Source organism: Scardinius erythrophthalmus, assembly GCF_964197995.2.
Source record: "Scardinius erythrophthalmus genome assembly, chromosome: 5".
Lineage (NCBI taxonomy): Eukaryota > Metazoa > Chordata > Actinopteri > Cypriniformes > Leuciscidae > Scardinius > Scardinius erythrophthalmus.
The window spans coordinates 13,377,265-13,401,608 of NC_138225.1; the positions used below are offsets into that span (position 1 = coordinate 13,377,265).

The 24,344-nt window shown below is 38.8% G+C and overlaps 1 protein-coding gene across 1 annotated transcript; it reads left to right on the forward strand.

The window, feature by feature from the left end:
- Nucleotides 1-14,029: 14,029 nt before the first annotated feature.
- LOC308691145 (chemerin-like receptor 1) lies at nucleotides 14,030-17,370 on the forward strand. The gene is made up of 3 exons (XM_081366092.1): nucleotides 14,030-14,103; nucleotides 14,561-14,620; nucleotides 15,065-17,370. Exon 3 carries the CDS (start codon nucleotides 15,075-15,077, stop codon nucleotides 16,077-16,079), a length of 1,005 nt encoding a protein of 334 aa, XP_081222218.1. The 5' UTR covers nucleotides 14,030-14,103; nucleotides 14,561-14,620; nucleotides 15,065-15,074; the 3' UTR covers nucleotides 16,080-17,370.
- Nucleotides 17,371-24,344: the final 6,974 nt, after the last annotated feature.

Here is a 24,344-nt window from a genome sequence, read left to right on the forward strand (position 1 = left end):
TGTGAACTGCCGCAGCGCGCACACAGTCTGCTCCAGTCCAGAGACACTAATGCATAACACAAAAATTCTGCACAGAATGCTATATTTTATATGCGATATGAAGGTGATGAGGATAAACGGATAGAGATTAGGAGGAAACTGCAGCTTTACCAGTTCAGCAGCTCTGGCCGAGCTTTAATATAAACAAAATGCTATTGGCTATTTAAAAAAAGGGGAGGAGCTGATCGACATGTCCTGCCTTGTTTTCCTGAATCAGTGGAAATTTCTTCAATACACTGAATAATGCTGCACGTTTCAAGGCACTTCAGTGGGTCTTTAACTCGACGGAATGATAGGCTGACATGGACTTAAAATCACCGCTGTAGCATTTTACGTTTTTCATTGTTAAAATTATTAACATTTTTACACCAGAGTAGGACAATCAAATGACTGCTGCTAACATTTCCTGTGTTAATTACATAATCACAATAATATAGCGTGCATCGCGAAAGGGACATAGTTTACACATTTTCACAGAAGCTTAATTTTGAATAAAAATATGTAGTTAATTTATTATAAGAAAGCTATTTCCCAGACTGGGAAGGGAACATCAGCATCATCAATTGTGAACGTAAAAGAGAAAGTTCAATACTTATCTGCTGTGATTGACCAGACCTAATAGTTATAGTAGTTTAGTCTCAAACAGGTGCTGAAAAACCAGTGTTGTGAGGTATATTATGATTGTGAGTTTTGGCACAGGCATATCTTTAGACAGGAACTTAGCACCTGACACCATTTTTCAGTATTCAGAACAGGAATGTAAACCGTAACTCTTAAAGTTGAAGCATCATTCCTTGCCCTCATCCGCATGCTGTCCCAGATGAATGACTTTCTTTCTTCAGTTGAACACAAACAAAGATTTTCAGAAAACTTATCCTTCTCTTTTACACAAAGCGAACACAACTGTAATCCAGATGACACCAGTGGATGACTCAATGGTGTCTGAAGCAAAACAAAATGGTTGTCACGGCTCGTAGCAAGGAAGACGGAGATGAAAGTAGTTCAAACACTTTCTTTAATAATATAAACTCAGGCAAACAGGTGAGACATGAACAATCAATACCGGACCATGAACAGAATACAGGCAGGAACTTAAATACACAGTGATGATTAACACAAACGACAGGCAGCTGTGAGGAAGTGATCCGTGTCCATTTGACTCCAACTGGTCCAGAACGCAGCTGCCCGACTCATCACGTGCTCCAAATCCTGGCTCCACATCACTCCAGTCCTAAAACAACTCCACTGGCTTCCTATCTCCCACCGGATCACAAAATCCTGGTCCTCACCTACAAAGCCCTTCACCGTCTGGCCCCATCATACCTCACTGACCTCCTCTCCCCATACCAGCCCTCACGGTCCCTCAGATCCACCTCAGCCGGTCTCCTCTGCATCCACAAATCCAACCTCCACAGTTTTGGGGACAGAGCCTTCTCCAGGGCAGCTCCCAGGCTCTGGAACTCCCTCCTCCAAGATCTGCACCTCTGAGTCCCTCACCATCTTCCAGTCCCGCCTCAAGACCCATCTCTTCAAGATCCAGCCCTTCGCCCCCTCCATTTTCATTTGTGTTTGATTCTTGTTTTGTTTTGTTTTGTTTTGCATTGTTATTATTATCTACCTGCCCTGTAAAGCGACTTTGAGTTCGTGAAAAGCGCTATACAAATTCAATTTGTTATTATTATTATTATCATGGTAACAGATTAGTGGCAGGGAAACACAAGTGAGGAATGAAAACAACTAAAAGTCTAAGAACAGAACATAATGGTGACAATGGTTAAATCATAAATTGCTTTTTTTATTTTATTTTTTATTCTTTTTTGCCAGTTGTGACCTGGAATGTGTTTGTTTTTCCCTTCTTTGCACATATAATAGACTAAGGGGGGCATCACCATCCACCCACAGTAGAGTTTTAATTCTCAATCTGTGCTCAATGAAAGGGTTGAAGCAGGAGCGGCTGGAGTTGGAATGTTGTCATTCATCTGAGGCCACACACAATAACAAAGACCTACTTCAGTGTATTCAGATGCATCAAACAAAGATTTATCTGTATCTTTGCAGGGAGTGTTGGGTTATAGTCTGTTTTGTCTAGAAAATACACTTTAAAACCAAAACTAGTATACCAAAGGTTTTACAAAATGTTTAAGGAAGTGTATAAAGGGGAGTCACATGGGGAAGTTGTCACAACGGATGTATCTCAGCAACTAGTGTTTTGATCAGTGTTGATGTGGGGATATCACATTACAAGTAACTTTTAAATGTACAACAACATTTTTGAGTTACTTTTTCAAATAAGTAACGCAAGTTTTTATTTGCGTTTGTTTTCTTATTTATTGACAGCTCTCGTGTCCTCATGTTGAGAGAAATTGGGAGTAAGTGTAGAGTGCTGTGTGAACATGATGCTTATTGTAGATCTGGACTAATGTAAAAAAATAGAAAAAATAAAAAATAAAAAAATAGAAAAACAGTGGAATGCAAACTCAGACTATTATGCAAATATGCTAAATAATATTTTATTAACCAATGTCTTTGTTGCTGTCCTTAGATGATCCAATTCAACCATACGAATAAGCAAAATTACTTTTAGATATCATATTTGTGTTTAATTTTTTTATTGCTGTGTTTTTGTTATTAAAAAACAAACAAGCAAGCCCAGCCCAGTGAGGTATTCCAGAAAGCTAGGTTATCTTACAGTCAAACATACACTGAACTCTTGGTTGATAAACCCAAACCTTGCTTACTCGGGGTATGCTAGTTCCAAAAACATGTCCGGGAGTAAAATCAGCCAATCCAGAGTATGTTCACAGTTAACACACAAGACATTCACAACAGAGTGAGGAGTCAACGAGTCACCATGAAAATGGACGCTAAGAAAAAGCATGCTATACTGCTTCTTTCTTCTTCTTTTGTTTAAAGCTGCAGTCTGTAACTTTTTTGGGTTAAAAATAATTAGCTCGATTCAAAAGGTAAGCTTGTAATAGCTTGTTTTCAATTCCAGTGATACTGGTGGATTTCCGCTGTACACATAAAGAAGGTGTCTCGGCTAGTAGGCTATGTTGCGTGTGAGGATGTTGGAAGTGGAGATTTATAGCCTTTTCTTACAGCACTTGATATAAACTTATCAATTTGATGGCGGGTCCAGAAAGGTTCAAACGATATCACCGTTGACAACTGGAGATTCACCAGTTGTAAAATGCAAAAGACTTCGGACTTCGGACTGGCTACAGAAAAAAAGAAACTGCAACCGGGCCCATGCGAAAACAAGGATGAATATCGGAAGGGCATTAAATGTTGTCACGCAATGCTAATGTTGTTAAGATTAACAATTTGAGAACAAAGTATAATTTGCATGGTCTGATGTGATATAAGCGATCATTAGATTTAATCATCGCAATTTACTAATAACTGCAATTACAGATTTCGAACAGAGATGACGACAAAGAAGAAAAACTACGGTCTCCAGCTTTAATGACTGTTTACATAGTGCATATCGTAAAAAAAGTAACATACGCAATCACGATATTAAGTCACCCGTGGCGAGACATTTTAATGAGTTTGGACATGATATCTGTACTTTGAAATTTCAAGGCATTGAGTTAGTTAAACCTTTTCAACGGGGTGGAAATAGGGAGCGTTACCTTCTTCAGCGAGAGGCATTTTGGATTTATACACTTCAAACAGTATACCCTAATGGTTTAAATGAAGAATTGCCTTTGAATTGTTTTTTATGAAATCATGTAATTTGTCATTGAAATCATGTAAAAATGTATTTACCATGTAGACCTATTCTGAAATTAATTTCTTTATACAGTTCAAATATACCCTAATGGTCTAAATGAAGAATTGCCTTTGAATTGTTTATGAAATCATGTAATTCGAAATTATTATTATTATTATTTATTTATTTATTTATTTATTTTTTTTTTTTTTTTTTTTTTTTTTTTTTGTATTTATCATGTATTCTGAAATTAATTTGTTTTTACACTTTAAACAGTATACCTTAATGGTTTAAATGAAGAACTGTCTCTGAATTGTTTTTTATGAAATCATGTAATTTGAAAATAATATTATTATTTTTTTTTTTTGTATAAATTGTTCATAAGGGTCACATGGACATTACATATGGGATGTTGTGTTATTCCTGGTGTTTCCACAATGTTGGTAACTTGATGCACCTGAAGGTGATGATTTGCGGAATGAGGTTCACCTGCGATGTGTTTCTTTTTAAAAAACAATCTTTTCGGTGTTTCATAGTACACACCGATGATGGCTTAGGCCGAAACGCGTCTGTGAGGACATGGTAATAATAAATGTATGAAAATAGAACCTGAGAGTGCGGTTTTTCATCTTTACTTTACATAGTGCATATCGCCATCATTTTTTTCATTCTTTTCGTTTTTTAATCACTGTGAATAAGAAATGAAAGCTTTAGCATAAGTTCTGCCGGGAAGACTCAATTACTACGTCACCTATTGCCTTCACTTCTATCCAATCATATTATTATGCTCACTGTATAAAAGCGGTACTTACACATGTTTGAGTTCGCAGATACTGAAGCGACGATTACCCCCATCCTCCCCACCACCACCAGGATGGTCCTGTCCATAACGCCCCGGGGGGTCGGCTGCGCCCCTGCCTTCATCTTCAGGCAGGAATTGCAGATCCGATACCCTCGGATTATGCACTACGGACGGGGCCTACGCCAAATGACTTTGTATATTATCAGCTTGCTGAGCTGTCAATAAATGTACGATTTGTTGAAATAATTCTCCCGAGTCTTTCTGGTAGAACTATATTGTGTGTGTGATGCTAATTATAATAAAAAAAAGAAAGATTGATTAAACTAAATAACAATCTGTGTTTACAAAGATAACATGGCTGTAAAGTTTAATGTTTAATTATTTTGCTTCCACATTGCTTGTTTTTTATTATAGAAATACATTATAGCATAGAAAACATCCTTTTGCAAAAAAAAAAAAAAACGTCAGAATGCATATCAACGATGTGCGAGATGAGAATTATATATATATATATATATATATATATATATATATATATATATATATATATATATATATATATATATATATATATAACGCTCATTTTATTAGAATAAACTGGAGCCTCATCAATAGGTCATGCATGTGCTGAACACTTCTGATTCAGAGGCTCTAAAGTAAACTAACTCTGGAACAGAACTTGCTTCGGAGCAAGTTATGTTTTAGCGAGTTAGTTGCTATGGCTACTTATACTCTGAAAGTTACCTCTGTTTTTGGAACCGAAAGTTGAGGATATCCGCTGTTACCATAGTAACCAACCCACCCATTGTTAACTAACTCATTTACACCTGTGTACTGTTATATATACCTCCTGTTTAGTTCAGTCTCTTGTCAGTTCTTGTTAACATTAAGGGTACGTTTACACGACAACAATGCACTTAAAACGCCAGCGACACGACAACGTTGTCAGAACGATCCACTTTCACACGGATCCTTAAACGATTAAAAATGCTGTATTATTCATGCCAGGCCAGTAGTTGATGATGTCACTTTGTAAAGAAACATTATGCGCCTTTAGTTTGAACACGTAATACGAATGTACATGACGTCACTATTTTCACAAATTCGCATTTTGCTGTTTACATGGAGACGATTATGGTATTGTTTTCAAAAACTTGCACTTTGAAACACGTTTTCAAAAGCTTGTGTTTTCAGGCCACCAAAACGCCATTGTCTTGTAAATGTGTGGCCAAAACACATAAGAGGTTTAAAGTTTTTAGTTGAGATCGATGTTGTGTAAACGACAAGTATGGTTCCCTTTCGAGGGAACTCGCGATGCATCGATGACGTTTTGGGAACGCCTCCATGTGATTACGTCTGAAGCGCGTATGTCAACTAGTCCAATGGAAAGAATGAGCGTCACAGGCGGGTGACGTCATGACCAGGATAAAAGGATAAAAGCACATCCGGTGCCTCAGCAAAGCGCTCTGTTTCAAACTGTCTGTTATATTTATTGTTTGTCTGTCACATTCCTTATATATAAGTATGGCGAAACAACTATTCAAGAAATGTGTTCCTCCCTGCCCTCGTTTCCTTACGGGTAGGGATACACACAGTCTTTGTATAGTTTGTTTGGGAGTGGAGCATGCTATGTCAGCCTTCGAGGGGGCTGACTGTCAGAATTGTGAGCGTCTCCCGCTCCGCATGCTCCGCATGCTCCGCTCGCGCCTGTCCATGTTTGATCAGAGTGGTCAGGTTCGCAAACCTCGGGGTGCAGGACCCGCGGTTGCCGAGGCAGCTTGGAGAATGCATTCCTGGGGTCCGCAAATGGATCTCTCGGCAGGGTTGGAGACAGGCTCTTCCATATCTCCTCCCTTACCCGAGGGATTCAGTGCTCTCTTCCCGGTGTCGGAAGCCCACCCTGCGGCTTCTTCCGACCCGGGAGAGAGCCCAATGCTTCAGTGCTCTAGCTCTGAGGAGTTAGATGTATTGAGTATTGTTGACAGTGACACAAACATAAGTAGGGAAGAGGATTCGCCATCTCTTTCCCACGCACATGAGGAGCTTGTGGAGGTGATAACACGAGCTGTAGATAAATAAAAAATTGATTGGCCAGCAGAGAGAAAAGGTTCTCGTACTAAAAGTAAGCTAGACGAGCGCTTTTTAACTTCTAGTTTATCATCTCCATCACGGGCCCTACCATTTTTTCCCGATCTACATAGTGAGCTGTGTAGATCGTAGAATAAACCATATTCGTCACGTCTCTTCAGTCCTCAAGTGCACACATATTCTGATATAAGAGGACTGAAGGAATATGGTTATGGATCGATGCCCCTGGCGGAACAGACGCTAGCCAGCTATCTATCCCCAGGGTCAGCATCGTCCTTGAATGCTCCTGTGTTACCCACTAAACCTCTAAAAACAACTTCTAATTTAGTGGGCAAAGCTTATACGGCGGCAGGTCAAGCTGGAGCCTTTCTGCATACCATGGCAGTGCTTCAAGCCTATCAGGCAGATCTGTTGGGGGATCCCTCAGATAGGACTGAGGGAGTGAGTCCCGACGATTCGAGAGCTTCGTCGGGCCATTGATCTTGCTCTCAGGGCTACGAAGGAGACCGCTCGTGCTATTGGGCGGTCTATGACAGCCCTCGTAGCTACTGAGAGACATCTATGGCTAAACCTAGCAGAGAGATCAGTCATTTTTATGCCCCTATCTGGCCTTCTGGTCTCTTTGGTGACTCTGTGAATGCAGTCGTTGAAAGATTTCAAGAAACGAAAAAACTTTTAAAGGGGTGGTAAAACACGATTTCACTTTTCTAACTTTAGTTAGTGTGTGATGTTGCTGTTTGAGCATAAACAACATCTGCAAAGTTACAACGTTCAAAGTTTAAAGCAAAGGGAGATATTTGCTTTTAAAGAAATCAATTTCTAAGAACTACAGAAACGGCTGAGAAGGACTACACGACATTCCTGTGGGCTTGCTGACATCACTAAGCCCAACATTTACATAAACCCCTCCTCTGGGAACACAATACATAGAGGGGGCGAGGCCATTTTATGTTGCTTTGGAGAAGAGTTGTTGTGGTAGTAGAGAGTCTTTGCCGCTAAGCCGTCGAAACGCTGTTATTTTCACCCAGATTGCAGGTCCACTTTGTTCAGTCTTCCTAAGGACGGTTACAATTTATTTTTAACTCGGTCCCTCATAATTATAATCCAAATGTCGCTCTCTGTGCTGCACATTTTCTGGAGGAAAGCTTCCTCAATCTACGAGTTACAATGCAGGATTCACACAACGGCTTGTCCTGAAAGATCGAGCAGTTCCAACTTTAAAAACAGAAGCTGTTTACGAGCCACAACATGTAAGTATGATTTTTTCGTTGATGAGTTTTCCTGTAATAGTTCGTATTGTTAATTGTACATTGTAGTGAGGAAGTAAACGAAGGACAACGCTGTTTGTCTCCACAAACCAGTTTGTTAAATGCTAACGTTAATTCATACTTATCCGACAAACACATACAAACTTCTGTTTAATATCACCAGCGCAGCGAACTTGGAATGTTCGTGGTTGTTGTCGTTTATGTGATCACTGTAAATTATTCTTTGATTAATAGCTTTTATGTATTGTTTATCTACAGGCATGCTAAACATGGTTTGTGTTTGATTTGGCTACTGTTGTAAAGCCGATGTTTAGTGTTCGTATTGGGTTAATAGTTCTGCGACAGATATTTAGCTACAATCGTTTTAAATATACAAAAGTAACAGCTTCATATAGCGATCACAATAGATCTGCAGTCTTAAAAAAAAAAAAACATACCTTTCTGAAACGTCCTTTAACAGCCGTTCTTGAACAGGTTCTGCTCGATCCTCTCCACTAACATTCTCTGGGTCTGATTCGGGCTCAAACTGGTATGGGAATATTAACGCCGTTGTTTACTGAAGCACAAACTACCGGTGAGGGTAAGGGGCGTTTCCGAAACAACGTGAACTTGGCGGTTAGCGAATCACAACACACTGGGCCAGCTAACCAATCTGAGCCCATTACGTATTTTTGAGGGCGGGGCTTCTTAGAACCAGGAAATCATCCGACCGTTTTTACAAGGAGGGACAGAGCAGTGTAGAATAATGGTTAAATATGTGAAAAATAATGCGAATTTTAAAAAACGAAGCATGAACACATGTTACAGTGCACCCCACAAACACAATCAAGCCTTCGAAAAAAGGTGTTTTACCACCCCTTTAAAAAAATTCTCCCTCGCCGAGTCCAGCCCCCTGGGTATGCTGGCCGTGAGCATCCCCAGCCAAGCTCCTCATATCGTGCACAACAGAAAGAGAGTGTCGCATCTCGTGCTCCTCCTAATAAATCATGGGGGCAGAGCCGGCACTCTCAGCCGAAGTCTTCCAAGTCAAAGCCGAATCTGAGGACAGTTCTTTTGGCGAAGAAGGCTTCGGCTCAAAAGAGGTCCTGACGCCACGTTCGTAGACCACTGAGGACAGCCCCAGCCAGGGAGGAGCGGTGTTCACCTCAGTATATGGTGCCCGTTCCACTTCGAGGTCTGCAGTGGACCGTTCTGCCAACCCCGCCACCCTCGGTCTCCAGTGATTTTTTGGCTTAGCGTCAAATCGACGTTGCGTCAGTCTCGTGCCCTCTGAGGGGGGTTCAAAAACAGTTAGCTCTGTTGTTTCCTGCCAAGATGCTTCAGGTCACCGAGGTGGCTGTTAACCTCAGGTAGCAGAGGTTAATAACACCAGAGGCCAGTCTCGAGAGACTGGTACTCTTGGTAGATTTTCTGACAGAGTGGAAGAATCTGGCGAATATATCTCCATGGGTCCTGCAGATAATAGAGAATGGTTACTGAATCCAGTTTGGTTCTCCTCCTCTTCGCTACAATGGGGTGTTACTCACGTTAGTTCATCCCGAGCAGGCTCAGGTAATGGAGCAAGAAATAGAGTCTCTATTAGTGAAGGGGGCTATAGAGCAGGTGTACCCGTCCGACAGAGAATCGGGGTTTTACAGCCGCTACTTTATTGTTCCAAAAAAGGATGAAACTCAGTCATGAAACTCAAGTTCAAGATGCTCACAATCAAACAGATTGTGATCCAAATCAGATCCGAGGACTGGTTTGTCACAGTAGATTAAAAAGACGCTTCATGTCTCCATCCTCCCTCAACACAGGAAGTTCCTGAGGTTTTCTTTTGGGGCAAAGAATACCAATATCGGGTGCTTCCATACGGACTAGCTCTATCAACCTGAACGTTCACGAAGTGCGTAGATGCAGCTCTGGCCCCGCTCAGGCTGCAGGGCATACGCATTCTGAACTACATCGACGACTGGCTGATTCTGGTGGAATCAGAGCAGTTACCGGTTCGGCATCGAGATGTCGTCCTCGCTCACATGAAGAAATTGTGGTTAAGACTCAATGCCAAGAAAAGTGTGCTTTCTCCACTACAGAGAACCACTTTCCTTGGTGTGGTATGGGATTAAGTCACGATGCGAGACACACTATTGTCCGTTTGTGTAGCTGCTATCCTCTCAGCCACAAAAGAGTTGAAGCTAGGCCAGGCACGCAATGTGAAACAGTTCGAGAAACTGTTGGTCATGGCAGCAGCGTCCAATGTGATACCCTTTGGCCTACTGTACATGAGACCCTTGCAGTGGTGGCTCAGAACCAGAGGATTCTCTCCAAGGGGAAACCCACTTCGTACAATCAAGATCACGCGGCTTGTGTCTCCACGCCTTGGTTATATGGAGGAAACACTGGTTCCTATCCCAAGGTCCGGTGTTGGGAGCTCTTTGCCATCGAGTTGCGATCTCGACAGATGCGTCCCTCACCAGCTGGGGAGCGGTAATGGAAGGCCGCTCAGCTCAGGGTCTGTGGAGGAGTCATCATCTTTATTGGCACATAAACTGCCTGGACATGATGGCAGTCTTCAATGCGTTGAAACATTTCCTCCCAGATCTGAGGGGCCATCATGTGCTTGTCCGTACAGACAACACATCGGTGGTCTCTTACACACATTGTCAGGGGGCTCTGCGTTCGCGTCCACTCTGCAAACTGGTGTCTTCGACGCATCGTCTCGTTCCCTACTAAGGGAACTAGGGTTACAGTCGTAACCTGAGACGGTTTCTGTTTTTCTGCCTGATTGCATTTAGTGTAAGTGTTTTGATTTATTATTGAAATTTAATCTTCTTCATGTGATTACACTATGCCTTTAGTTAATTTGCCCTGAAGCATTTATTCAGTCTGACATTGATGCATAATGATTGACAAGCAAAAAGTGACTTAAATGGGGCAAGTTTTAAACCTGCTTTTAGCCTCTTAACATCCTTGATGTGTCATTACAAGTGCCCAGTCATGTGAGTGATTCCTTCAGAGTCAACACTCGGTGAATCTGACTGCAGTAGATGTGCAAGATATGAATAAAAATGATGTTATTTCAGCCAGCGCACATACCTGTATTATCTTCCTGTTTTCGGTTTAAGTCCACAGTAGTCGATTGTCAAGTTCGGGCGCATGATCGTACGTACTAAACCTATGCGCATGAACTCGACAATCGACTACTGTGGACTTCAACCCGAAAAACAGGATGTAAATACTGGTATGTGCTCTGGCTGAATAAACATCACTTTTTATTCATATCTTTCACATCTACTGCAGTCAGATTCACCGTGTTCACTCACATGGCTGGGCACTTGTAATGACACATCAAGGATGTTAAAGGGCACCTATTATGCAAAATTCACTTTTACATGGTGTTTGAACATAAATGTGTGTTGGCAGTGTGTGAGCAAAACCATCCTAGAATGATAAAAATCCACCCAGTAGTTTTTTTACTATCTCAATAAATCATAAGCACTGTCTCAGAACACCCTGTTCTAGATTTTCCTCATTGTGACGTAGAAATGAGCTAAGCCCCACCGACGTGATTTGATTGACATCTGGTTTTGGCATAGACCCCGCCCTCGGTGATCTGCATCCTCAGCGACAGCCGGTAATGTCTCCTAAGAAGTGTGTTGTGGGATGTAAGAATGGACATACTAGTTTTCACTGACATCAGAGCCACTGAAAACGCAGAGGATGGATTTTATTTATGAAGAAAAGGCACCACTTAAACTTCCTAAATACGAGATTCATTTTCTGACTGACTGTTTAGTGAACGAGGGTCAAAGTTAATCCTAGAGTGTGGATCGTTGCCTACAGTTCGCGATCCAACGTCACCTCCAGAAAAAGTAAGTGTATTTTATGATTTTTGAGCAAATAGTCATTTCAATCGATGTCAGCAAGTTCAACAACAAATGCGTCTAAAGCTATTTATTGTCGTCGTCAACTCGTCATAGGATGTCTCAACAAACAACGTCAGACAGTTTTATGTCATGTAGGCATTTTTTTGCAGCATTTACAAATGTAAATAAATTAAGGTCTGCTCTATCTCCATAGACAGTAGGCTATATAAACGTCTATCTCCCTCCCCTTAAGAAATAAATAAAAAAATTTGTTGGTACTTCACAGTAGTGTGTGTGTGTGTGTGTGTGTGTGTGTGTGTGTGTGTGTGTGTGTGTGTGTGTGTGTGTGTAGTTTAAAAAAATTGCGCGAACGTTATCACAGTTCGTGTGTGTGTGTGTGTGTGTGTTGCACATCCATAATGGCAAAAGGGACGCGATTAAAACTTTGTAAGTACAGAAATGTATCAAATAACCATTCCGAGACTTCTAGTCCATTCTCTTTCGTGTTTATTCTGTGCCGGACTCTCTTCATCATCTGGGTCCAGCAGCAGGGCGGGGATATGCAGCTCATTTACATTTAAAGTGGTAGACGCCAAAACAGCTCTTTTTAAAACAGGCCCCAAAAATGACATTTTCAAATGGTTATAATAAATTAACTGTGGCGTATTTTGTGCTGAAACTTCACAAATGCATTCTGTGGACACCCAAGACCAATATTACATCTTCTAAAAAGGGGCATAATAGGTGCCCTTTAAGAGGCTAAAAGCAGGTTTAAAACTTGCCCCATTGAAGCCAACAGGGTGCAAATTTTAAAAAGAGGATAACACGGTGTAGGCAACACCGATTTTTGTCGTTGTTCTCTGTACTGACACCACTTCAAATTTACAAAAAAATGAGCTCAATGTTAAAATTGACTGGAGTTCTCCTATAATAAAGAGTGAAAATGTAATATTATTTAACCAAGCCAATGAACTATATAAAGAAGGAAATTGGCTCTCGTGGAAACATTCCTACAAACTGGTCAGAATTCCCACACGCAATTAAATAGGACAGCATCCCTAAGGAAAACAAAGGAAATAGCAAAGCCAGTGCATACCCACGATAATCAAAATGACAAAGTTACAAAAGGGATGGTACTGTGTCCTTATTTTGTTCTATCAACTGTATATCTATCGATATGTAGGCCTAAATATTATTCATTCCATAATGATTCTATTAAAAGTTGCACACAAATGGCATTTTATTTGTACTCTGAAGAATAAATGATTTTCCACATTTTAAGAATATTTTATGTCTATGATAAAGGTATTTGTTAAGGTGAAGTGAACCATTTCATTCCTGCTGACAAAAGGGCCTATTACACTTATCATCAAACTTTTCTCCTGACACTTGAGACAGAGTTTACTGTTCAAGACTCAGCATGACTCAAACGGTGAGTAATACAACATGTTGCCTTGAAGATAATACTGAGAAATGTTTTCAAGAATTGAAGAAACTGAAAAGTCTTTTAAATAGAGGTTTACTGCACCCTCTTCAGTGTAGGCTTTATTAGGAGCAAAGTTTTGCAATACCTCTATCAAATCATTACACTATACATCAAGACTGTTCAGGGTATACCGCATTAAGATGTTAGTTTGTGAATATTATCATGATGCTTATTTTTTGTTAAAATTTTAGTCTTATTTTATCTCGTTCCCTGCCATTGATTTTACGGCTTTGCATGATTTCACTGTTATATCTAGGAGGCGCTATTACGTAACTTCTCAAAGAGTACAGAAACAGAAACAAGTGATAAAAGCATTGCTAATGCACGTTGTAGTCTTTTTATCTTTTTTTAAAACGCAATGTTTGTTTAAAAAAATGCCTTTTTTATGAACCTTACACACATTCAAGTGTTGATAAAAAGGCATGAAGCTTGAATAAAACAGGTTTTGTTTAATTGAAAAGGCTCTGTTCTGTTTTTTATGGGCCTATATTGCATGCTCTGATATTCATACAACAAAAAATTCTGTGGGCCATTTTGTGAAAATGAACAAAAATGCTGATGGTGGCTGGCAACCTTTTTTAAAAGAAAAAGAAAGAGTTAACTATTTATGAAACCAATAAAGCCATTTCCCACGCATAGAATAGTTCCCAAGGTGAAGAAGTAATTTGTACAAAAAAAACACTTAATCATTAACTGCACACTAGTTAACTTTCAACTGTAATGTTTGTACATCCTTCATTCTTATGCAGTTGGCACGAAACCTAAACTAGTTTTTGTAACTAGACATCTATTCGTCCCCCAGGCAATACAGTCAGCTCAGTGCTCACATGAACTGGAAGGGGACAGAGCAAGACATAAAGGTAGGTTGCTTTTAATTCATTATCTCTGAGCTGGACTTTTAAGACTTCAGCCTCTGGTAAAGTGCTCTTGAAAATGTAACAAAGTGAAGCTACTAGAAATGTTTAACAAAAGATTTTTTTCAACGTAATCTGGTGGTGCTGTTGCTGTAAACAACATGTGGGAAGTTGTAATGTGTAAAGTCTCTCTTTTAAACCACAAACTCAGATGTCAACTTTTAGCATAAATGGCATGACATTTTAAATATGGTTACATTTAGAAAAATAAAACTTCTTTTTCCACATGCGGTTGTGTAAAAACATTAATCCAACATGAACTGACTTGTTTGGATTTCTGGACTTTGTCCAAAAACCAGAGAAGTCCTGCAGCTCAAATTGCAGCTGACGAAAACAAGCCTGTGCTGCAGCAGTCAAAAAGAAACTCAAATATTCAGTGCACTGTTTTTACTCTCGTTTTCAGAGTTCACTCAGATGGACAACCTCTTCTGATTTTCTTCATTCTGCACTGTTGCTGCCAAAGGTAAGAATATTTTTCAGAAAATATGAGTGTGTGATATTTGAATTACTACGGTTTTACAGTTTTTCTGTTCACTTACTAAGAAGTATGTAATGTCTTTTCCCTGATTACAATATAAGGCATTTAAATGTGTTCATCACTGATCAAAGTGTAAGGATTGCCATAAGATATTTCTATAATATAAGATGATATTTTATCCTTTAAGATAGTATGAACAGAAGAGCATTCCATGCTTTCATTGGTGTGTCATTTGGACAGATAAACATGTTTTACTCCTCCTTAAAGGGAAAGTTCACTCAAAAATAAAACTTCTGTCAGTTCATAGTCACCACCTCTGTAAAGCCTTTTTGTCTGCACTATTCTTTTAAGAACACAATAAAAAACGAACAGAAACCCGTCCCTTCAGCATATTCACACAGTGAAATAATCCATTTCATTTTGTTTCAGGATTTACAAGATGTCTACAGATCACAGTAACTCAACCAATATAGATTATGATGAAATAATTCGTGAACTTCAAAGTAACTCGGCCAAGATAGACTTTGAATTTCAAAGCATAGAAAATACAAGCAGTAAGCAGCATCAACATGAGATCAGGATGACCTACTTAATTTCATATTGTATTGTTCTCTTCCTTGGTGTCACCCTCAACTTCACCATCATTGTCATCAGCTGCCCGAAATACAAGAGTTTTCAGGGGGTTGCTATTTGGATTATGGCGTTGGCTGTAACACATTTAGTCTCCTGTACATCTGTGGTGTTTCAGCTCCTCTATGCTTACAATGAATTTGAATGGAATTACGGAAATGCAAGCTGCAAGCTGTCATCCTATATCATCTACGGCAGTATGTTCTTCACGGCAACCATGCTGAGTCTCTGGAGCATTAAATCTACTCTTTTAAAGAACATATGCATAAAAAAGATGAAGAATTGTAACATCATTCTGATTTCATTCTCCTGGACTATTGCAGCAGTCTTGGCATGTCCTTCGCTGTTTTCCAGAGAGGTCCGAGATAATCGGTGCATTGATGACTATGACTTGGACAAATCCAGAACAACTCAAGACGGCACTGCAAGGCTGAAGACTGTCGTTGTCATGCGATTTCTCCTTGGGTTAGTGGTGCCAGCTTTGGTAATGTTTCTCGGCTGCTGTGTGACATCATCTCACAAAAAATGTAAATCTTGCAGGAAACAGGCACAAATAATCTGTGCTATAAAGATTGCCTACTTTGTGTGCTGGGGCCCTCAAATCATCTTAACTATGCTTCAGGCCACCGTAAGTGGCAGCCTGGGTAAAAATGTGCTTCCAGCTGCTACCGTACTGGCCGCAACCCACCTCTTTTCCAGCCCACTCATCTATTTGTTACTGGAACGCAGTTTTAAAATGAAGTGGATGGGGCATGACCCAGATCACAATGGTGATCCTATTGATGAGAGGGATATGGTGCCATTAGAAAATTAAACTCTGGAATGTCAAAACCAAGATTCTCTATATGTATACACTTACATAACCATTCTCTTATTGGTCTCATTCATGCAATAAGAACTGCTATTAACCCAATATATATTTCATTGTATATGAATCAAGTTTATATAGCAACCTTTTTGCCAGTGATTTTCTTTGGAGTTTTTTTATATTGGTGCTGTATTATAATATTGTTGCTGTGTTGTCATAATACTTTAATGTATCTTATAAATACAGTATAAATGTAACCATGTATAAACCTGTTTTATGGTGTAATGAATATAATACAAATGAACATATTATTAAATGTTTGTTTGTTTGTTTGTTTGTTTGTTTGTTTGTTTTTTCAAATTAGAAAGAGAGAATATACGGTGATCCAAAGTAATAATGAGAATATGTCTGTGTGCATTGGGCCTTATTTATGAAACATATGCAGACTGATTTTATGGAAGAGTAGATTTAAATATTATTTCACTAGTTCACACTTACAAATAAGTTAGATAGAATAAATGCGTATTTGGCGTGCTGTCCGAGGAGAGGGCTCCGAGCTCGGTATTCGGCCCGAACCCAGAGTACTCCCCCCGTATTCCTGGCTGTAAAGATTAAGCCAAGAGTGAGGAGTCGGGGTGGTGGAGGGATGCTGAAAAACTGTCAAGGAATATTAGGTGAGTTGACAGTGTGGATATATATATACTTCTTGTCATGCTGATTAGGGTAGACATAATTGTTTGATGACGAGTAGATTGGATTGCTTATTTGAACGTGCTCCTCCCGAACTTTGTTTATAAAACATCATTTACAGAGGATTTCATTCTGCAAGCATTACATGAATGAGGTCCATGATGCAAGATGCAGACAGAGCAACTGCCACCATTCAGTAGCTCTAAACATGCATGGAAAAATCTTTCAAAGCATTCAATAGATGGTGACAATTCATCTGTCAATCATCAGAGCACTTCAGAGTGCTAGATTCTTTAAAATATATATTTATTACAAGTCTATATGTAACATTTACATTACAGCTGGCATTAAATACAATTGCATATGCTGAATAATTGCATGAGTAAAGTAATTGCAAAAAATGCATTTCACCTTCACCATGCATGTGTTCTGTGGTGAGCACAAAATTTCCTGTCAAGGCTGCTGCTATTATTAGCTAGTGGTTTGTGCAAAGTGTAGAATACAAAGCTGAATTTGTATTTTAAAGGGTTAGTTCACCCAAAAATGAAAATGATTCCAGAATCTACTCTGACTTTCTCTGATCAGCCAAACACAATCAGAGTTTTATAAAAAAAAAAAATAAAAAAAAAATCCTGGTTCTTCCAAGCTTTATAATTGGAGTGAATTTTACCATAGATTTTGAAGCCCAAAAAAGTGCATCCATCCATCATAAAAGTAATTCATTCGGTTCAAGGGGGTTAATAAAGGCCTTCTGAAGCAAAGCAATGTGTTTTGTAAAAATATCCATATTTATCATTTTACAAATACAGGCAGCAGAGGTCACTCTTCTGCCGGAACTAGACCCTGCGTACGGCCGTTGCTGGAAGCCAGTGAATATAGTTTATAAAGTTATAAATATGGATATTTTGCTTGGAGCCATATTGATTACTTTTATGATGGATGGATGCTCTTTTTGGGCTACAAAATCTGATACCATTCACTCCAATTATAAGCTTGGAAGAGCCAGGATATTTATGTTGGCTAGACAAAATCATTTCCATAGTGACGCATCATGCTTTCCACCGCAGCCACAATAGTGCTGTATGTGATGGGTGTAATCGTACGCATCAAAGGGTATAATTTTAAATATATTTATATAAATATATACAATATATTAATTCGGTGTGCTATGTCTCTTCAAACTGATCCGACTTATGGTTTTTCTAAAAATGCAGATTAAAGATAAAAAGCCCATAGACTTACATCGAGGGGGTCAAAACTTTAATACAATAACTCTAATAGAGTATTTTAGCTTCATCCATTACATATCTATCACTGGCAAAGCCTAGAAACTAGCTTAGAACATGTTAGCAACATGCTAATTCATGCTAGCAACATGCTACATAATGATAGCAACATGCTACATAATGCTAGCAATATGCTAATTTATACTAATAACATGTTAAACATGCTAGCAACATGCTAAAAAGTGTTAGCAATGTGCTAAAAATCTGTTAATCCATGCTAGCAACATGTTAATTCATGTTATCAATGTGTCAAAACATATAAAATCATGCTAGCGACATGTTAATTAATGCTAACAAAATGTTAAAACATGCTAGCAACATGCTATATCATGTTAGCATGTGTCAAAACATGTTAACCCTTAAACAGGCAAGAGTAGAAAATGATAAGCAAAAAATAATTTCATGTAATTTTTTATATAATCTGGACTTAAGTAAAACATATCCAAAAGAATTTTTGAAATATTTGATATATTTTGGATTTTATGAGTTGTGACTCCCAGGTCACGTTGCCTGTTTAGGGTATAAAAAAGGACCAAATCTATAACTGTAACTGCCATTGCATGTTTAAAACAATTATATCCTATACTTCTCCTGATCTAATGTTGACAAATTATATATCATTCGAAAGCTTCCAAACTCAAGATTCAGCCTGTGAAAACTGTTTTGAAATCGGACCCTGCGATACCATAAAAATGGTACTTTAACCCCTTAACTGTCACCCCCTTTTTGAGAATGGACATTAAAATGCACTATTCAAACTTAAATGGTTGTAATTCAAGAATTCTTTTGGGTGTAGACCGAAGTTTGGTCTTGTTTTAAAGAAAACACTCAGCAGATTATTGCTGAAGTGAAAGCACTTAAAAAATGAACGTATGAAAAAGTTATGGAAGTTAAAATTTACAGTAAATCAAATATACTGTACTTAATATTCTTTTATATAAAATATCTATTTTACAAAAAAAATGTACTCTAAAATTAATATAAAATCAAAGCCATATATCTAACCATGTTTTGTTCCAAATTTGAAGTTGATATCACAAAACTTGAAGTTCCCATGAGATTCTGTTTAGGCGTAATACCAGAAATAGCCACCGGCCACCATACATTCCATTGAATTTAATTGTATGTATTCTGCCGTAACAAATTAATAAATTTCTGTCCAAATATCACTTCTGTCACAAAATATCAAACCTTGAGACTCAGACCTTTCTGACAATATTTTGTCAAGATTAGAAAAGGTTTTGATCATAAATTATGAAACATGATTACGCCCAAAAGGGGTGGAGCCAGAGAAAATAATTTAGAGTACCGTTTCTATGGTAACGCAACGTCCAATTTCAAAGCGGTTTTCACAGGATGAATTCTGAGTTTGTAAGCTTTCAAATGATACCTAATTTATGATAACTACAAAAAAAGTGATGTAATAAAAAAGGTGATAAAAAGATAATATTATATTTTAGAGGATAATATATATATATACAGTATATATATGTTATGCTTTTTAGAGGATAACATTAATTTATCATTTTTTATTGACAAATACTAGATTATATGTTTTATTATGAACTTTTAGCATGAAAACCAAAGTTTCAATTATTAAAAGTGTGTGCATCGACTTTTTGTGACAAATGCCAGAACTCCTGTAATGATGTAGATTTTTTTAGGCGCACTCTTGTCATAAATCCATCTATTACTGTTCCTACATAATTGGAAACAAAAAACAGAGCTAGAATATCTATTTAGGAGTCTTAGACCTTTCCAACGATATATAGTTTGTCATGATTAGATTAGGATTTAATTGTAATATAGTGAATTAAAAAACTCAAAATACACAGATAGTCAAAATTAGAGTTAATCCCTTTTTTATACCCTAAACAGGCAACGTGACTCAGGAGTCACATATATTTCAAAACGTGCTAAATAACAACATGAACAACATATTAATTAATTTTCTTCTTCAGCACTTTAAGACAATGTTCACAATTAATGTTAGCAGTATTATTATTATTTTTCCAGAAGAAAAGTAAGTTTAATATATATTTACTTTCCTCAAAATCTGAATGTCCTGCACCACCGGTAGCCATGTTGGATTTAGGTCAGGCTGACTAATTTATCACAAAAAACTTGAAGCAAATCATGTGACCAGCATACTCAAGACAGACCAGGCTGTGATAAATGATAAAAGGATTTGATGAAAAAAATCGTTCTTAGGCCCCAAAAAAGACAATAAAAACTATGTGACTTGTGAGTCACGTTGCCTGTTTTAGGGTTAAACATGCTAATTCATGCTAGAACATGTTAGTGACGTTAAGTCATGTAACAAAATGCTAATTCATGCTAGCAAAATGTTATATAACGCTAGCAACATGTTAATTCATGATAGCAACATGCTAATTTGTTCTAGCATTATTTTGCATGTTGTTAGTGTGTTTCAACATTTCTAGAAATGATAAAATGCTAACATGCTAAATCATGCTAGCAACATGCTAATTCTCGTTAACAACATGTTAAAACATGCTAATAGGGTAACGTATCCTGGGAGATACAACTCATGAAATCCAAACTATATTAAATATATCAAAAATTTATTTGGATTTGTTCCAGATGACTTCAAGTGACATGAAATTCTTTTTTTTTGCTGATAATTTTTCACTCTTGCCTGTTTTAGGGTTAAATGAAACATCAATACAACTATCCTCATTTATTTCTTGTTTGACATGCTCAGAAATACGTCACAATAGGGAAAAAGTGGCGGTTGCTATTTTCGTTTCATGTCAAGTTTATTTACAGTACAGCCTGAGGAGGATGGGATTTTAGTTCCACCCAAGGTTTCTTCCTGCTTCTGAATTTTTAAGTGGGGTTGCATTTGGCAGGTTTACAGAAAGAATTAAAACACAATTTCTCTGCTTTTGGAATGGTATATAAAATAAAATTGTATTTCACAAGTTTACACTAAGTAATCGGACAGCGTAAAAAGTATGCGTATTTGACGTACTGTCCGATGAGAGGACACAGAGCTCTGTGTTTTGGTCCGAACCCAGAGTACTTCCCTAGTCCCTCTGGCTGGGAAACCAGCCAAGAGTGAGGAGTCGAGGTGGCGGAGGAATGCAGAAAGCTGTAGAGGAACATAGGTGAGTAAGCTGCATATATATTCAGCATGTGGTCACTCACGTGTGAAGAGAAATCCATCAGATCAGGGATGGGAAACTCTGGAAAGATCCACTTTCCTGCTGAGTTTAGCGCCAACCATAAACAAAAACACCTCATATGTATTTACATATTCCTTACATGAAGCAGACAGGAACAGCAGTGTTTCCGGCAGCGCTTTTTGGCATTCCTTACTTACTTAACCCCAAAACAAACATGCAACATGACCTGTGTAGTCTGATTCAACAAATTACTCTTAAATTACTCAAATTACTCTTCTGTTATAGCCTGGCAAGCCAGACCTACATCAAGATGTTAGGTCTGGCAACTCACCATAGACACGGCTCAATCCGAGGGGTGGGATAAACGGCTGTCTTTCAAATTCCCTCGGCACGCAATAGGACAACGCTTCAACCAACTAGAGCGTTTTCCCAACAGCGGAGCTAGTTGATAGATTCAACTTTTGCCATATCTGGCCGGCAAAACTACGAACACATCTTTCTTATTTTTAAGAATGACTTTAGTGCCGTTCTTTGCTCTTTTCTCAAAGATAAACTTAACTCCAAGTCCTCCAGAGTCGCGGCCAAAGCCGATTCGAAAGACTATTCTCCAGCAGTAGCCGCCATTCTTTGTTTTCAAGTAGAAGGGAACCGTCGCGACTCTGTTGTCATTATGTTAAGCCCGCCCCGCTTACTCTATACACGATGTGATTGGCCTGACCCAATTTAGGTTTTTGCAGCTCGAAAGTCAATGGAGAGTAGCTAGACTGCCCTGGCTGCAAAATACATTTTGCTGCCGCTAGGGTGCGTCTAGATTTCTAGGCTACTTCTGTTAGATTTTAACAGAAAACTATCTTAGCATAAATTCATTTTATTAGAGAAAAGAGAAAACTGGTTAATTTTGAGCTTTTTGTGTTCTGGGGTTAAAAGTGTCATGTCAACGTTGCACGTGTTGATTTTTTTTGGTTTGTAAGAGTTTATGTGTGGCATAAATTGTCTTCAGTATACCTTATCTAATAGTCTTATCAATTCTTCCACATTGTGAGTGTAACCAGACTTTAGAGCGCCCAAAGAAGTCTCAAAAGTTATGAAAGATTCCACAGAACATAGACCAGGGGTGCAAAACTCAGTTCCTGGAGGGGCACAGCCCTGCAGAGTTTCGCTGCAATAGTTAAATGCATGCGATCGATCAAGCTAACCAAGTCCTTTCATATTATTTGAAAACTACAGTGTGCTGGAGCAGGGTTGGAACTAAACTCTGCAAATGCCAGGCACAAATAGATGCTGACTGGTCTGTGTAACGAAGTTATCTGTGGCAAGAAGGAGGCAGGAACCAGTGAGCATTTCACAAACTTTATTAAATAAACATAAAAAGGAAAGTAAAAGTGGCAGCTACACGGATGAATGCCGTATACACAAACAAAACAACATAATGTCCAGGCCTGGTCCTCTCTCTTGTCCTTCACTATCATACGAGACCGGTGAAACGTGCAGGTGGTGCTCATCATCAATCACGCCACTGGCCTCAGTTCTTTCAAGGCTGTTTTTGTGGTAATCAAAAAGATAACAATTCCTGTAACTGTGATGAACTTCACAGTGAAGTTGAATGGTCCGATTCTGGAATCCACTACCACTTTAATGTATATATGTACTGTATATACATCATTTTGAGTGATTTATCATCAAAGTATTAATCAATAATCAATATTTTCCTTCTACATATTAAATGATTTGAATGACTTGTCTGTGCCTCTCACTGAGAGAAAGAACATGTTATCAGGATGTTTTGGGGAAGTTTCCTGTTTAGAGCAGAGCTCGGCCAATTTCAACCTTGACGAGGCTGGATCCTTTGTTAGTATTCTTTATTTCAGAAAAGCAGTATTGGAAGTGGGCAACTGGCACAGTGGAGATTTACTGACTTGTTTTTCCAGACAAGCTGGCGTCTAGAAACGCAGTTCTGTGACTTGTAAGGCCTAAAACCAGGGTCCGGGTGTCAGCCTGATAATCAATATGGATATGCTCCTGCATATCAGCCCATGTGAGGAAATTTACTATGTTGATCTATTTCTTAGCCAATCAGAATCATTCAACATGAAGTACTGACGTAGCTTAGACCTTGGTGATGGGTTTAGGAACTCCATGTAAGTCTTGAAGCTGGCTTCTGCTGATGAAACTGGAAACAATCCTTCAGTAAACTTTTTCTTCAATTTATTATAATTCTGTCAGGTCTTCATTCATCATATCTGGTTCTTGGGTCTTTAACTGTAAATTCCCAAACAAAGTAATTTCATACTTGGAATGCATGTCTGTATGATGTTGAATCTGCATAGAATGGACTGACTAATGGTGCTTTTGGCTGCTAAGGTATGTCAAATAAAGGCTATTAAAGGTGCTGTAAGTGATGCAATGCGTTTTTTAGGCCAAAACATTTTTTGGCACATACAGCAAACATCTCCTCACTATCCGCTAGCTGCCTGCCCCTGAACACACTGTAAAAAAACGCGGTCTCTCTAGACACCACAGGCTCCACAAACGGCAACAAAAACAAACTGGGCTCATCCGCACCACAAAACATAATAAACAGAGTTCCAGCCAATCACCGACAAGAAGTATTGGAGGGTGGGGTTTGGGGGGTTAGTGCGCGTGCACATGAAGGGGGTGTGTGGAGGAGAGAGAACAGAAGCATGAAGAGGGAAGTTTGAATTATGGCTGACACACGACCAAAGAGACGACGTTCCGATGAACAAATTGCAAAGAAGAGGGACAAGGATAAGGAACGCGCGAAGTCCCGAATGTACATCGGAAAAACTTTAGAAAGGTGGCGAGAACTCCGCCAGCAGAAGGGCTTTCAATCCGACATTCAGTTGCTGTGTTTTTGCAGAACAGGTAAATCCATTTTTCTTTCTAAACTGACGTTCATGTTCGCCAAACCAACACAAGGATGTAATTAGCTAGATCTATGCAGTCAGCGTTAACTTTGGTGAATACAACATGTATGTTTCTAGCAGCGATCAATCTCTATTGTAAATGATCAAGCAAATTCACAATAGGGCGACAATTTGTGTGAACGATTGTTTTCACCCACTGTTATGAATTTGAATGTTCATTTATAGGCTATTGACAACTTTGACTAAATTTGTTTACGATGC